This window comes from Paroedura picta, chromosome 13, assembly GCF_049243985.1.
Source record: "Paroedura picta isolate Pp20150507F chromosome 13, Ppicta_v3.0, whole genome shotgun sequence".
Classification (NCBI taxonomy): Eukaryota; Metazoa; Chordata; class Lepidosauria; order Squamata; family Gekkonidae; genus Paroedura; species Paroedura picta.
This window is the reverse complement of record NC_135381.1, coordinates 14,531,640-14,544,806: the sequence shown is the minus strand read 5'-3', so window position 1 is coordinate 14,544,806 and position 13,167 is coordinate 14,531,640. Positions and strand designations below refer to the sequence as shown.

General features: G+C 49.9%; 1 protein-coding gene across 1 annotated transcript; it reads right to left on the bottom strand.

Moving 5' to 3' along the window:
• Nucleotides 1–775: 775 nt before the first annotated feature.
• Nucleotides 776–11,633, bottom strand: MTFP1 (mitochondrial fission process 1). Its single transcript, XM_077308365.1, has 4 exons — nt 11,321–11,633; nt 6,815–6,942; nt 3,683–3,915; nt 776–1,431 (listed from the first exon to the last, which is right to left on the bottom strand). The coding sequence occupies exons 1-4, from the start codon at nt 11,394–11,396 to the stop codon at nt 1,356–1,358; spliced, it is 513 nt and encodes a 170-aa protein (XP_077164480.1). The 5' UTR covers nt 11,397–11,633; the 3' UTR covers nt 776–1,355.
• Between the last annotated feature and the right edge of the window lie 1,534 nt (nt 11,634–13,167).

The window sequence follows — 13,167 nt, the reverse complement described above, 5'->3', positions numbered from 1 at the left end:
TCACAATGACTTATGAGAAGAGGTTGTAAAAGCAAACTGATTGCATCAATTAGTCTGCTAATTGACTGCCAGTCACAGATCTTACCAATCACTTTAATACAATCTGTGCTAGAACTTATGCTTCTAACTTGCTCTCCTTCCTGGCAATTAACACCCCCACACACACACACACCTGTATGTAATGGTTTGTATTTGATCAAGTATGCAGGCACAGGAGAACTTATGCCAACCTTTCTCAACTTTATCACCATTGAGAAACCCCTGAAACATTCCTCCGGCTTCAAGAAACCCCAGATGTGATGCGATCTTACAGAATATGTTTGGGTAGCATAGTCGTGTACATGCCCACACAGAGCTCCCCTCCTCACCCCTTCCAGGCCTATCATTGGCCATTTTGGGAGGGGTGACCACATATAGTCCTATATACAATAAATGTTTAACAAATGCTAAATAGATATAAACTCCCACTCATTCAGAAAGCCCTTCCAGGGCCCTCAAGAAACCCCAGGGTTTCATGAAACCCTGGCTTTATATACCTTGAATAAAGCTTTGTTAGTTTTAAAGGTGCCACGGGACACGAACTGTTCTTAAAACTTTCCTGCCACTAGTGGCACCCCATCTAGGGAAGGTAGTTGACAAGATTTAGTTGCCTTTCATTTTTGGTGTTAGCATGGTTTGAGCCCTCAAAATGCCGTGTGAACGACAGGCAGCAGAACCCACTGTAAGATCCCTCGTCAGCAGGGCAGACTGCGCCTGTGAGTCATTCCGACCCAAATTCTGATTTAAAGTGAAGATTTTATTATTACAGGTGGGTAAAGGAGAAGAAACAAGAAGCCCCCACCTGAGAAGGGCTGCTGGGCGGGGGTGGGGCTGTCACTTCATCAGCCAGACTAGCAGCGTGAGAGAAACTGACTTGGCTGAACTCTGCAAGAGTTGGTGCAATTAGCAGCCCACATTCCAAAGTTTCACAATACAGAATAAATTGCAGATCGTTCACCAAACTAGCGTGTGCCGCAGTGGGGAACGGCGGCCACCGTGGCCCAGTCCACTGTCTGCTCATCGTACCTGAAGCAGACAAAATGTTTGTCCTGAAATGCTATGTAGACCCACAGACTCCACCCCTCCTAAGTCATATCACAGGTCCACGAGCAATAGGAAGAATGATCTGGGCTCAATGCCCACCTCTTCCCAGCACCAGGCTGGCGTAGTGCTGCAGGACTCTTTGCCAGTTCCCTCTGAGTTAAGAGGTCAGCTTTGTGAAGTTGGGTTCACAAGCAGGATAGGCGTCACAGTAGTAGCCACAGAATGTAGGGGATCCAGTGGCTGTTTTGCCACCTGAGGCTGCGGCAGCCACATCAGAAAGAAGAGGAAGGTTTCTCTTCGGTGCCGTAGAGTTTGCGAAGGCTGGAGTCCATCAAAAAATCCACTGACCTGCAGGGAGTTGGTAAAAGGGAAACAATGTTGAAACAGTAGAACCATAGAGTTGGAAGGGGCCATACAGGCCATCTAGTCCAACCCTCTGCTCAACGCAGGATCAGCCTAGGCCCTAAAGCAGGGGTGGTCAAACTGTGGCCCTTCAGATGTCCATGGACTACAATTCCCATGAGCCCCTGACAGTGAAAGCTCATGGGAATTGTAGTCCATGGATATCTGGAGGGCCGCAGTTTGACTACCCCTGCCCTAAAGCATTCATAATAAGTATCTGTCCAGCTGCTGCTTGAAGACCACCACTGAGGGGGAGCTCACTACCTCCTTAGGCAGTGAATTCTACTGCTGAACTACTCTGTGAATTTTTTTTCCTGATATCTAGCCTAGATTGTTCCACACATAGTTAAAACCTGTTACTGTGGGTCCTGTCCTTGGCTACCAACAGGAACTGCTCCTTGCCCTCCTCTGACAATACTTCAAGAGAGCCAACATGTTCTCTCTCAACTTCCTCTTCTCCAGGATGAGCATTCCCAAGTCCCTTGAACCTTTCCTCAGAAGGATTGGTCCCCAGGCTCCGGAACATCCTCATCATTCTCCTCTGAACCCTCTCAACTTTGTCCACATCCTTTTTGAAGTGAGGCCTCCAGAACTGCACACAATACTCCAGGTGTGGTCTGACCAATGCGGTAAGCAGCAGGACTATGACATCTTACGAGTTTGATGTGATGCCTCTGTTGATACAGCCCAAGACTGCATTCACATTATTTTCTGCCGCATCACACTATCTGCTCACAGAGAATATAATCATAGAGAATATAATCGAGAATGTCAAAAACAATTCCTCCTGAAACGTAAGGAACAGTGCTGACTTTGATTCCTGCAGGGTAGAAAAAGCCACACTATAATCTGTGGGAAATTCTGCCTCCAGATATGATTATCATATATATTTATGTGCTGAAAGATTTATACATAATTTATGAAATAACTTAGGGTCATGAGCCACAACATCAACTGCAAGGGAATCACAGTTTCAAATCTTGCCATCTTTAGGGAACCCTTCCCAGGTAAATCGCCTGAAATTTTAACATGGATCACAGGATTCTCAGTCTACAGCAGCCATTCTCAAATGCCTTCCTGGAACTGCCCTTTGGTGAAAACATGTGACTTCTTTAAATGTTGCATGTTTCCATCCACCCAGGCATGTACTAGCTCCTGCAGGGAGGGAAGAGTTAAATTTTCCACAGTTGCTATGGTCATTACTTGACCATACAAAAAAGCCACTAGAGATCCAGCAAATGCAATCCCCGTGTCCCCCCTGATTTGACAGCAAGTACCCTTAGGTAAACTCCCTCTTAGCCTACCTACCTCTCTGCAATACGGGCAAACTAGCACTGATCTATCTTACAGGATATATTTAACTTCTCCAATTTGTGGAATGCCCAGGAGTCCCCAACTTTTTTGAGCCTGTGCAAAGTAATTCTGGAATTCTTACCCTACAAAGTGGGCTCAGTCACGGAATGGCTGCTAAAGGAAGCAAAGTCAGTCATAGCTTGTATATATATTTAGATTAGATTTAGATTTGAATGACCTCTCCTCTCAAAAGAAGTGAGATTGCCCTCGACCAGGGCCAGAGCCTGGTGGAATGAGCTCCCAGTGAACATTAGAGCCCTGACAGAGCTAGCACAGTTCCCCTGGGCCTGCAAGATGGAGTACTTCCACCAGACATATGGTTGATCTCCTCCTACATCTCCCCTTATGGGAACCAATAAACAAAGACTCAGGAGGGATCTAATGTTAGCTTTTTAGCAATTTTAATATATTTATTATAAGGACATGTGGCGCAAGAACGTCTTGTTGCGCAGAGTGGTAAGACAGCAGACATGCAGTCTGAAAGCTCTGCCCATGAGGCTGGGAGTTCAATCCCAGCAGCCGGCTCAAGGTTGACTCAGCCTTCCATCCTTCTGAGGTCGGTAAAATGAGCACCCAGCTTGCTGGGGGGTAAACGGTAACGACTGGGGAAGGCATTGGCAAACCACCCCGTATTGAGTCTGCCATGAAAACGCTAGAGGGCGTCACCCCAAGGGTCAGACACGACCCGGTGCTTGCACAGGGGATACCTTTACCTTTATGCTTTTTCACTGGTTTTCATTACAACGTTGTATGCCACCCTGAGATGACAGGCTCAAGAGGGGCAGCCTATAAATTCAAATAATAAAATGAACAAATATGCCTCAGAGGCACAAAGAGCCCTTACCTGTCAATGGGTTTAATGATGAAGGGAATTGCTGAGAGGCCTACGGCTGTGGTTGTCCATTTCCTGACCGAGAGGGGCCAGCGGGTCATGCTGCCCAGGAGGTAGAGGGAGGCTGCACAGATGCGGTTAATGGTGAATCCGGGAATGGCCACAGAAGCGAGAGCCTGCCATATGAATGTGTCCACGACTGCCACTGCTGCTCGCGTGGTCTGACCTTCCTCGCAGGGCTTGGCCTGTAAGAGAAAGCATCCGAGAAAGTATTAAGGAATAAACTCCAAGAAGGATGAATGTAGACTTTTAAAAACTTGAATTAACAAAAGTCTGTTTGGATTGCCGCTAAAGGCTCATGAGCATGTAACACATTTTGCTTATCTGCTGTACTTAAGTCATTTGAACTTTGGTTATACTTGTGGTTCTCAAAAAATTTTGCTTCTGTTTTATAATTCACGACTCACAAAGTGACAGAATAAGAATCTGAACACCGCCCGTGGCGCCACGGGCGCCACGGACTAAATAAAAGAGTAAGGCGTTCTGGGGCGGGATGTGTCCGGGATGAGGAAGGGTCCGGATTGGACCCTTCCTCATGACAGACAATTGGAGGGAACAATCGGCAGGCGCGAAGCGCCTGCCGATTGCTCCCTCTGATTCCCAGCCCCAGCAACTGCGAGCCGCGCGCAGCGCGGCTCGCAGTTGCTCCTGGCCTGACGCCCGAGGGAACCCACGCAGGCCGCAGCCCCCGCGCACCACCCCCTCGCCCCCAACTTACAATGGTCTCCGCCGTCCTCGCAGCCGCTCCCGGCCAACAAGGTTCCAGGAAGAAACAGTCCACCAGCGGCCCTGCCAGCAAGCGGCCCGATGTGCGGGCGCGGCTCGCGGGCGCGGCCCGGGCGCGGCTCGCGGGCGCGGCCCGGGCGCGGCTCGCGGGCGCGGCCCGGGCGCGGCTCGCGGGCGCGGCCCGGGCGCGGCTCGCGGGCGCGGCCCGGGCGCGCGGCCGCGGCCCGGGCGCGGCGCGCGGCCGCGGCCCGCGGGCGCGGCCCGGGCGCGGCCCGCGTGCGCGGCCCGGGCGCGGCTCGCGGGCGCGGCCCGGGCGCGGCTCGCGGGCGCGGCCCGGGCGCGGCCCGAGCCGGTCCCCAGCAGACTGACGGCGGTCCCCAGCAGACTGACGGCGGTCCCCAAGGTCAGTTTCTAGCGCCCGCTGTATTCGGCATACAGCGGGCTTAATTACTAGTCATAGAATAATTGAGTTGGAAGGGACGTCCTGGGTCATCTAGCATGTGACGGCATGCTACTTTTTTCATCTCCAATATAAAATGACAGAAGCCTTTCATTTCATCATAAATCCATTTTTCATTGTTATTATTATTATTATTGATAAATACATAGCATTTCTGAGCAGCAAGCTGAATCTCGAGCCATTTCACATATTCTGCAAAAACAAACTCCAATTTGCCATTGAGTTCCCTCTTCCAACGCATCCTGTTCCTCCAAGCATTTTTTCCTGGGCTCATAACCAGCCTGAGAGTTATGATCTACATTTGAGTCCCAGACCCAACCTGAAAATTCACTGGCTACAACACTCCTTATGCTGAACGACTCTGCTCTTGTCAACTCAACCCAATTGAGTCGATGGCTCCTGTGTTACTTCACTTACTCTAATACTGGGAATTAGACCTTTCCACTCGGATGAGCTGCTGGTTCTTTTTCTTCTTCAGGATAAAGTCACACAGATCTCTGCTGCTGTGGGTCTTTTGCTTTGCAAAGCTTTCTATTTTTAAAATGTTAAAAATATATATTTTTTTTACTTTTGGAAACACTTTTCTCCTCTGTTTTATCGACGTTTATTATGCCCTGAGGTGTTTGAATCTGAAACCCACTGGTTTATATAGGGAATCAGAATTAGAAGACCTTTATTGGCATATAAAGAAAGATGACAGAAAAGTTAAAAAAAAACCCAATGATAAAGCATTAGTTGTTCTCAGTTACGGCACCTCATAACTAGCTGTACAAACTAGGCAACCGAATCAATAACTTGAGAGTTTGTGTTTCCTAATAGGAAACTGAACTGGGCCTCATCATCAAGTTTTTGTCATTTAAAAAAAGTGGGTTGATGAACTGCCCACGAATAATGCCGTAGAACGGACCATAGAAAAACACATGAAGGATGGTTTCAACGCAGACAGAATTACAGGGATGTATTCTTTTAGAGCAGGGGCTTTTTCAGAATCTTCTTTGAAGAACAGCAAAGCAGAGAGCATTAAATCTTGCTAGCATAAATGCTCCTCACAGGTGGGAGGACTGTTGTGGTAAAGATATGAAGCAGTGGATCCATAGCTTGGCAAAAATCCCAAACTCAAAGGAGAACATGATCCTCTTGACTCTCTCACTAAGATTTTGTAATTCCAGGTAGACTTACCAGGGGTAGTCAACCTGTGGTCCTCCAGATGTCCATGGACTACAATTCCCATGAGCCCATGTCAGCGTTTGCTGGCAGGGGCTCATGGGAATTGTAGTCCATGAACATCTGGAGGACCACAGGTTGACTACCCCTGCACTAACTTACACTTGAGACATCCATATGTACAGGATTCAGTTGCCGTAAACAAAGAATCTAAGGAGATACCCCTCTATCTAATATTTCACTCAATGCATCTTAGCCATTCAGATATAGAATGTTTTGTGAGCATTAAGGACACAAAGTTGTTAGAAACAGGTCTAAAGTGCATGCAAAGCCAAAACCAACATCTTCCATCAAAATACACATTTCAATTAGTCTCCTTGGCACTGGCCTCCTGTGATAAACTTCCTTCCCACGCAGTGCCTGGCTGACATGAGTTTAGGCTGTGTAAATATTTAAAAAGGGTTTTAGCGTCTATTTTACTGCAATAAATTCAGAAGAGCCTCTATATTGGTCTACGTTTTCTTGTCCCTCCCCTTATTCTTTTGTCCTGCCACTTCACCCCTCCCATATTTGGCCCCAGGCCCTTTACAGAAATGAGTATTTATAATGGTATACTACATTTGTGACTCCCGTGAAAAATGTGCACAAAGGTAGGTAATTAACCCCCTACCTCCCTTATCTACCGAGGATTACAAGGCAAAAACCAGGACCAGACTAACCGTTCATATACTCACAGCCAAGGCTTTTTTGCCCTTATCGATGGCATCCGCTGTCACATAAGCTGTTGCTACTCCGTAGCTCGTCCAGACCAATGAGACAGGCACAATGGCCCTGAAGGACTCCCCAACCTCGTTGGCGTAGCCTGCAGAAAAGGGGAAAGGTCACCAAAGCCACAAATGCCTCTCCCACAATCCCAGACTTTACCGACGGCCACAGAAAGAATATATTCTGTAAAAATCGCCCGTAGCAATACACAAACAATCAGTGTGGTGTAGCAGTTAAGAGCGGCAGCTTCTAATCTGGTAGGCCGGGTTTGATTCCCTGCTCCAGCCACCTGCAAACCTTGGGCTAGTCACAGCCCTGATAGTGCTGTTCTGACCAAGCAGAACTCTCTCAGCCCCACCTACCTCACAGGCTGTCTGCTGTGGTCACCTTAGCCAAGGACCCAACTACGAAGGAATCTTTTCTGAGAAATTTAGACAGAAGTTCATGAGCGGCAGCATCCTATTATGGGATGAGATCACACCCTGCTGCTGGGTGTTCCCCCCCGCAACACACTGTGTTTGAAACAAGGCAATAGGGAACTTCTGATCTGTGAAGTCACACATGCAATTTATCAACCAATTAACATATGTGTGAATTAGCTCTTAATGTGAATTAGTGCTTAGTCCCCAACATCAGGTACTCAGAGGTACTTGAAGATGGACAGATTCAAGTGGGTAGCCTTTTGGTCCAAAGTAGTAGAACAAAGATTGACCCCAGTGGCACTTTTAAGACCAACAAAGTTTTATTCAAGGTGTAAGCATTTGTGTGTGTGCACACTTCATCAGACAATGGAATGGGAGTCACAAGGCCACATTCGTAAGTAAAGAATGAATCATGGATTAATAATGAAAATGTTTATCACATACAGCATTTCCAGTTCTGGAATCTGAGTGTTTAGGATAGTGATAGAGAGCAGTGGCTTTTAATCTGGCGAGCCAGGTCTGATCTCCCACTCTTCCGCGAGCAGCCAGCTGGGTGACTCTGGGCCAGTCACAGTCCTGATAGAGCTGTTCACACAGAACAGTTTCTGTCAGAGCTCTCTCAGCACCACCTCACAGGGTGTCTGTTCTGGGGAGAGGAAGGGAAGGAGTTTGTAAGCTGCTTTGGGACTCCTTCGGGGAGAGAGAACTAATTAGAAGTGTAAGAGTGACAGGTTGTTTTTTAATTACTCTCCGATTCCACAATTGAAAATGCGTATGTCCATTCATCTTTAATCTTGATATTTTTATTTCCTTGACTATGTCCCCCCCCCGACCAAAGCTGAACCCAAATTAATGATAAAACCTGATAAACCTAGCTGGATATTGCTGTAACCTGGTAAACATCTTATTATGAAGCTGTCTGCCCATGAGGCTGGGAGTTCGATCCCAGCAGCCGGCTCAAGGTTGACTCAGCCTTCCGAGGTCAGTAAAATGAGTACCCAGCTTGCTGGGGGGTAAACGGTAATGACTGGGGAAGGCACTGGCAAACCACCCCGTATTGAGTCTGCCATGAAAACGCTGGAGGGCGTCACCCGAAGGGTCAGATATAACCTGGTGCTTGCACAGGGGATACCTTTACCTTTTTATTGCTGGTTATTGCTGTACCTGGTAAACATCTTCATTATGCTGTCTACTAATCCACGACACATCCTACACTTATCAGTATGGTCTTCTAACACCCATCCCATTGTCAGACAAAGTGCACAAAAAAGCTTATGCCTCAAATACGTTGCATTTAAAGGTGCCCCTGGACTCAAGCTATGAATACGGGTAGTGATTCAGCAGGTGATCATTCCACTCCTTCCCCAGGCGGCTGTCATAGCTCTCATGTTTCAGGGTCAAATGGATCCCGCTACAGACTCGGCGCTCTCCTTTGCCTAGCTCGATAGCAACAAGGGACTGGTGGACTGATTCAGGTCCAGCAAAGCGGCTCATGCGACAAACTGGATGCTTGCATCACCCCCCCCCCCCCATCCCTCATTGCGCCTCCTTCCCGCAGATCAGCACAGGGCAAAATTCTACGAGGAAGATCTCACATGCACGACTCATTGAAAAAGCTGTGCAAGAGACTTCAATCTATTTGAAACAGATTGAGGCATTCGCTTGAGGCCGACCGAGAACATCTGTGTTGTTGTTATTTATGTTGCGTTATAAATTGTTACTTGGTTGTTATGATGTTGTATTGAAGCTGTATGTTATAAATTATTATAATGTTCCATTTAAACCGCCCAGAGCTGTAAAGAATGGGCGGTATCAAAATCCAAATAAATTAAATAAATAAAATAAAATATTTATATCAGGGGGTACTTGCCAATGAGCAGAACTTGGTGGGTGGGTATTCTCCCGATACACAGATAACATTTTCCCAGCTCCCACTCTGCTGATTTCGAGGGTAATTAAAATCTTCTACTCCCCTCGGAACATAGTTGAGATACCTGTTCTGTCTCTGCATTCTCAGTACAGTCTTTTCACCTCCACTGTCCATGTCAGCCTCCCAGGACTTGCTACAGCAGCTGTTCCCGATGGATTATATTTAGCAGGTTTTTTTTGGGGGGGGAGTGCTGGGTACCCCCCCCCACAGCACAGCTGCTGCCTCCTCCATCCTACATGAGCCCTTCTCAAGACTGGAGGTGGGCTGCAGCAAGGTCACCTTGAGGAAAGCTGTCTACCCAACTCAGCAGGAATTGCCTAATGAATGCAGTTCTCAACAAGCATCTGTGCTTCTCAAATTCCCCTGATACAAAAGTGTATTTGTAAGTTGCTCCATTTTACACTCAGAGATGGCTCTATTTTTCCATCACGTGCTCCTGACCTTGTGGAGTGTCCTGCAGCCGTCTTGTCTAATATCCGGAGACCAGTTTGGTGCATGAGAAGGATTTGTTCCACAGCCAGCTTCTAGAAACACCTTGGCCATTTCGCATGACAGTGTGGTGTAGTGAATGTTTGACCAGAGAGACCCAGATTCAGATCTCTGATCAACCATGAAGTTTGTTTGGTTACTGGTGGCCAAGCACAGTCTCTCCGCATAACCTACCTTGCAGGGTAGCTGTGAGAAAGCGAAGGAGGGGGAAACCATGTACAGTAGGTACTCTGAGTTCCTTGCAGGACGGGTGTGATAAAAATGCAGCTATTAAATGCACAAAAGCAATGGCTGGAGTGGTGCGGCCAAAGCAAATCTAGATTAGATTTTCTGCCACGTCTACCCAGGGCTGCCCTAAAAATATGTTCAGAAACTTTGAATGGTGCAGAATGTTGCAGCCAGGATGCAGATAGAAGCTGTAGGGACTGTAATCCTTCCAGGCTGGATCCCTCTGCACTGGCTCCAAATTTGTTCCCAGGTCCAATTCCAGGTGCTAGTATTGATCTTTGAAGTCCTACTTTGCTTGGGGCCATCATACCTGAAGGCGAGGATGTGTGCCTGCCCTGCTTTGACAGCATGCAACTAACACCTTTACACATCATCAGGAATTTGGGAGTGATCTTTGAAGCCTCTCTTTCCATGGAGTCCTGCAGAATCTGGTTGGGAAGCAGAGCTGTGAACATGCTCACCTGGGGCCCCCTCCCCTTCCCAGCCCCATCATTGGCCATTTCTTAAGAGGGGGGAGGGGCACCTAATAATTTAAAAAAATTATTAAAATGATAAACTCCCTCCCATTCAGAAAACCCTTCCAGGGCCATGGAGAAACCCCAGGGCAAGGGTAGTCAAACGACGGCTCTCCAGGTGTCCATGGACTACAATTCCCATGAGCCTCTGCCAGCATTCGCTGGTAGGGGCTCATGGGAATTGTAGTCCATGGACACCTGGAGAGCCGCCGTTTGACCACCCCACCTACAACATCCTACAATACCCTACCACTGCCTGGCCTTACAAAGAGTGCTCAGCTCCAGAAACACCCCACCACCCCCATAACGCCATAGCTCACTCCCCTAGTCCAAAATGCTGGGATATTCCACACGGACAAAGTGCCCAATGACTCTCAATCCGAGCATTTTATATGCAGCATGTCTGTGCTAAAGGGTGTGTGTGGGGGGGGAGATGGGGAGAAAGTGACCTCCTAGACCTAGGCCATTCCTTCTGGCCACGCGGCTGTGCCTGCCTGCCTTCCCCCAAGGTCACCGTGCGGGAAAGCCCCCCGCGTGGCTCGTCCCCCTGCCGCAGCTTCTGGGGACGACGTCCGAAAGCGGAACCTGCGTGTGGCACATTCACACGTGCTCTGAGCCGCTCAACGCGGCAACTCCTCCAATCCCCGTGGCTGCTGCGTTCTTTTCAAAGTCCCGACACGGATCTCGGCGGCCGCGCCCCGTCCAGCTCCCTGGGTCGAAGGGGATGCCACCTCCGTGGCCCGGCAGAGCGATCCCCAACGGCGGCGGGACAGCCGCCCTCCCTGCTGAGCCTCTGCCCAGCCACGCGCGGGATCCGGGCTCTGCAAAAGTTGCAGGCAGCTTCGCGCCGAAGTCAAGCCGAATTGGCCCGCCCCCCGCGCCCTGACTCACCCAGGTAGCGCACCCACGTCTCCCGGAAAAGATCGGGCGGCGCCGGCGGCGGTGGCTCCCCCGCGGCAGACCCCATCGCCGGCCGCCCGGCCTCCACGCGCGGAGCTCCAGCAGGCCCGGCCTCCGGTTCTCCCGCCCCGCCCGCCCCGCCGCTCCGGGAAGCGGGCAGCCAATGGAGCCGGCCGCCTCCGAGCCGGGCCGTCCCAGCCGCCTTCCCACTGGCCGCCGGCTTCGGGGAAGGAAGGGCGGGCCGAGGCCGCGCCAGCCCCCGCGCCAGACTGCCTGCCTGCCTCCCCGAGCCCCGCCGCGGACGCGCGAGGATCGCTGCGCGGCAGCCGCACCGGTGGAATGCGCCGCCTGCGGAAGCGCCTCCCGGCACGGCAGATCAAATTGCCAGACCTGAGCCGCGTGCCTTTGGGAGACGCTAATCAGGCAGCCGCTCAACAGGGGCCGTTGTTCCTGGCGCGCGCGGGAAAGGCTGTACCGGTTGAACCTCTGACCTCTCCACCTCCCTTTCCCAGGAGCGTAAATCAGTTTAACCGCAGCTGTTAAATTAACTTGCAGAAGCGGCGGCTTTACAGGATGGGATATTTAATAAATTTCTTCCTTATGGAACATAAATATCATTTACGTTTCCAATTTGGGGGAGTGCCAATGTCATTAGCACAGGTAGGTGGCAATGTGTCCTCAAGTCACAGCTGACTTATGGCAACCACAGCAAGAAGAAGAGTTGGTTCTTATATGCCGCTTTTTTCTGTCGGAAGGAGTCTCAGAGCAGCTTCCAATCCCCTTCCCTTTCCTCTCCCCACAACAGAGACCCTGTGAGGGAGGTGAGGCCAAGAGAGCCCTGATATTCCTGCTCGGTCAGAACAGCGTTCTAGCGAGCCCAAGGTCACCCAGCTGGCTGCATGTGGGGCAGGAGCAGGGAATCAAACCCAGCTCACCAGATTAGAAGTCCGCACTCTTAACCACTACACCAAGCTGGCTTTCAGGGCACCTGAGATGCAGAGGTGGTTGGCCCTTGCCTTCCCCTATAGCAGGATGACCAAACTGTGGCTCTCCAGATGTCCGTGGTCCACAGTTCCCATAAGCCCCTGCCAGCCCACTTTCCTGGTGGTCTCCGATCCAAATAGGATGTCTACTTCGCTTCTAAGAGCTGATGAGATTGGGCCACACCACCCTCCCCTCCCTCATCAACAGAGCTGAGTAACCAAGAACCTCAAGATGGGTTGAGCTTCCTAGTTCTACATCCAAGGAATTAACCATCATTGGATGACCTACCCTTCTTGAAAGCAAGCTCTGGGTGGCCAAGATAAGTGGGGGTGGGGGTGGGGGGAGCCTTCCGCTTTGCATGACTGGGCTGCTGTTTGTTTATCTGATTCATCGATTTTCTGTACAAAATAGCAAGAGGTTGAGTACTGTGATGTACTTGTGCCAAATACATGGTGATGGTGGTGATGATGCATAAAGGCTTTGTTCTTTCCCTTGTAATAGACGGTGTTAGATTCTGGCTTCTGAACAGCTGTCAGAGTGAGCAGCAAGCTATGTAAGAGGCTGGAATTTGGCACCCTGTACATCAGTGGTAAGGCAACAGACATGCAGTCTGAAAGCTCTCCCCATGAGGCTGGGAGTTCGATCCCAGCAGCCGGCTCAAGGCTGACTCAGCCTTCCATCCTTCCAAGGTCAGTAAAATGAGTACCCAGCTTGCTGCTGGGGGGGTAAAACGGTCATGACTGGGGAAGGCACTGGCAAACCACCCCGTATTGAGTCTGCCAAGAAAACGCTAGAGGGCATCACCCCAAGGGTCAGACACGACCCGGTGCTTGCACAGGGGATACCTTTACCTT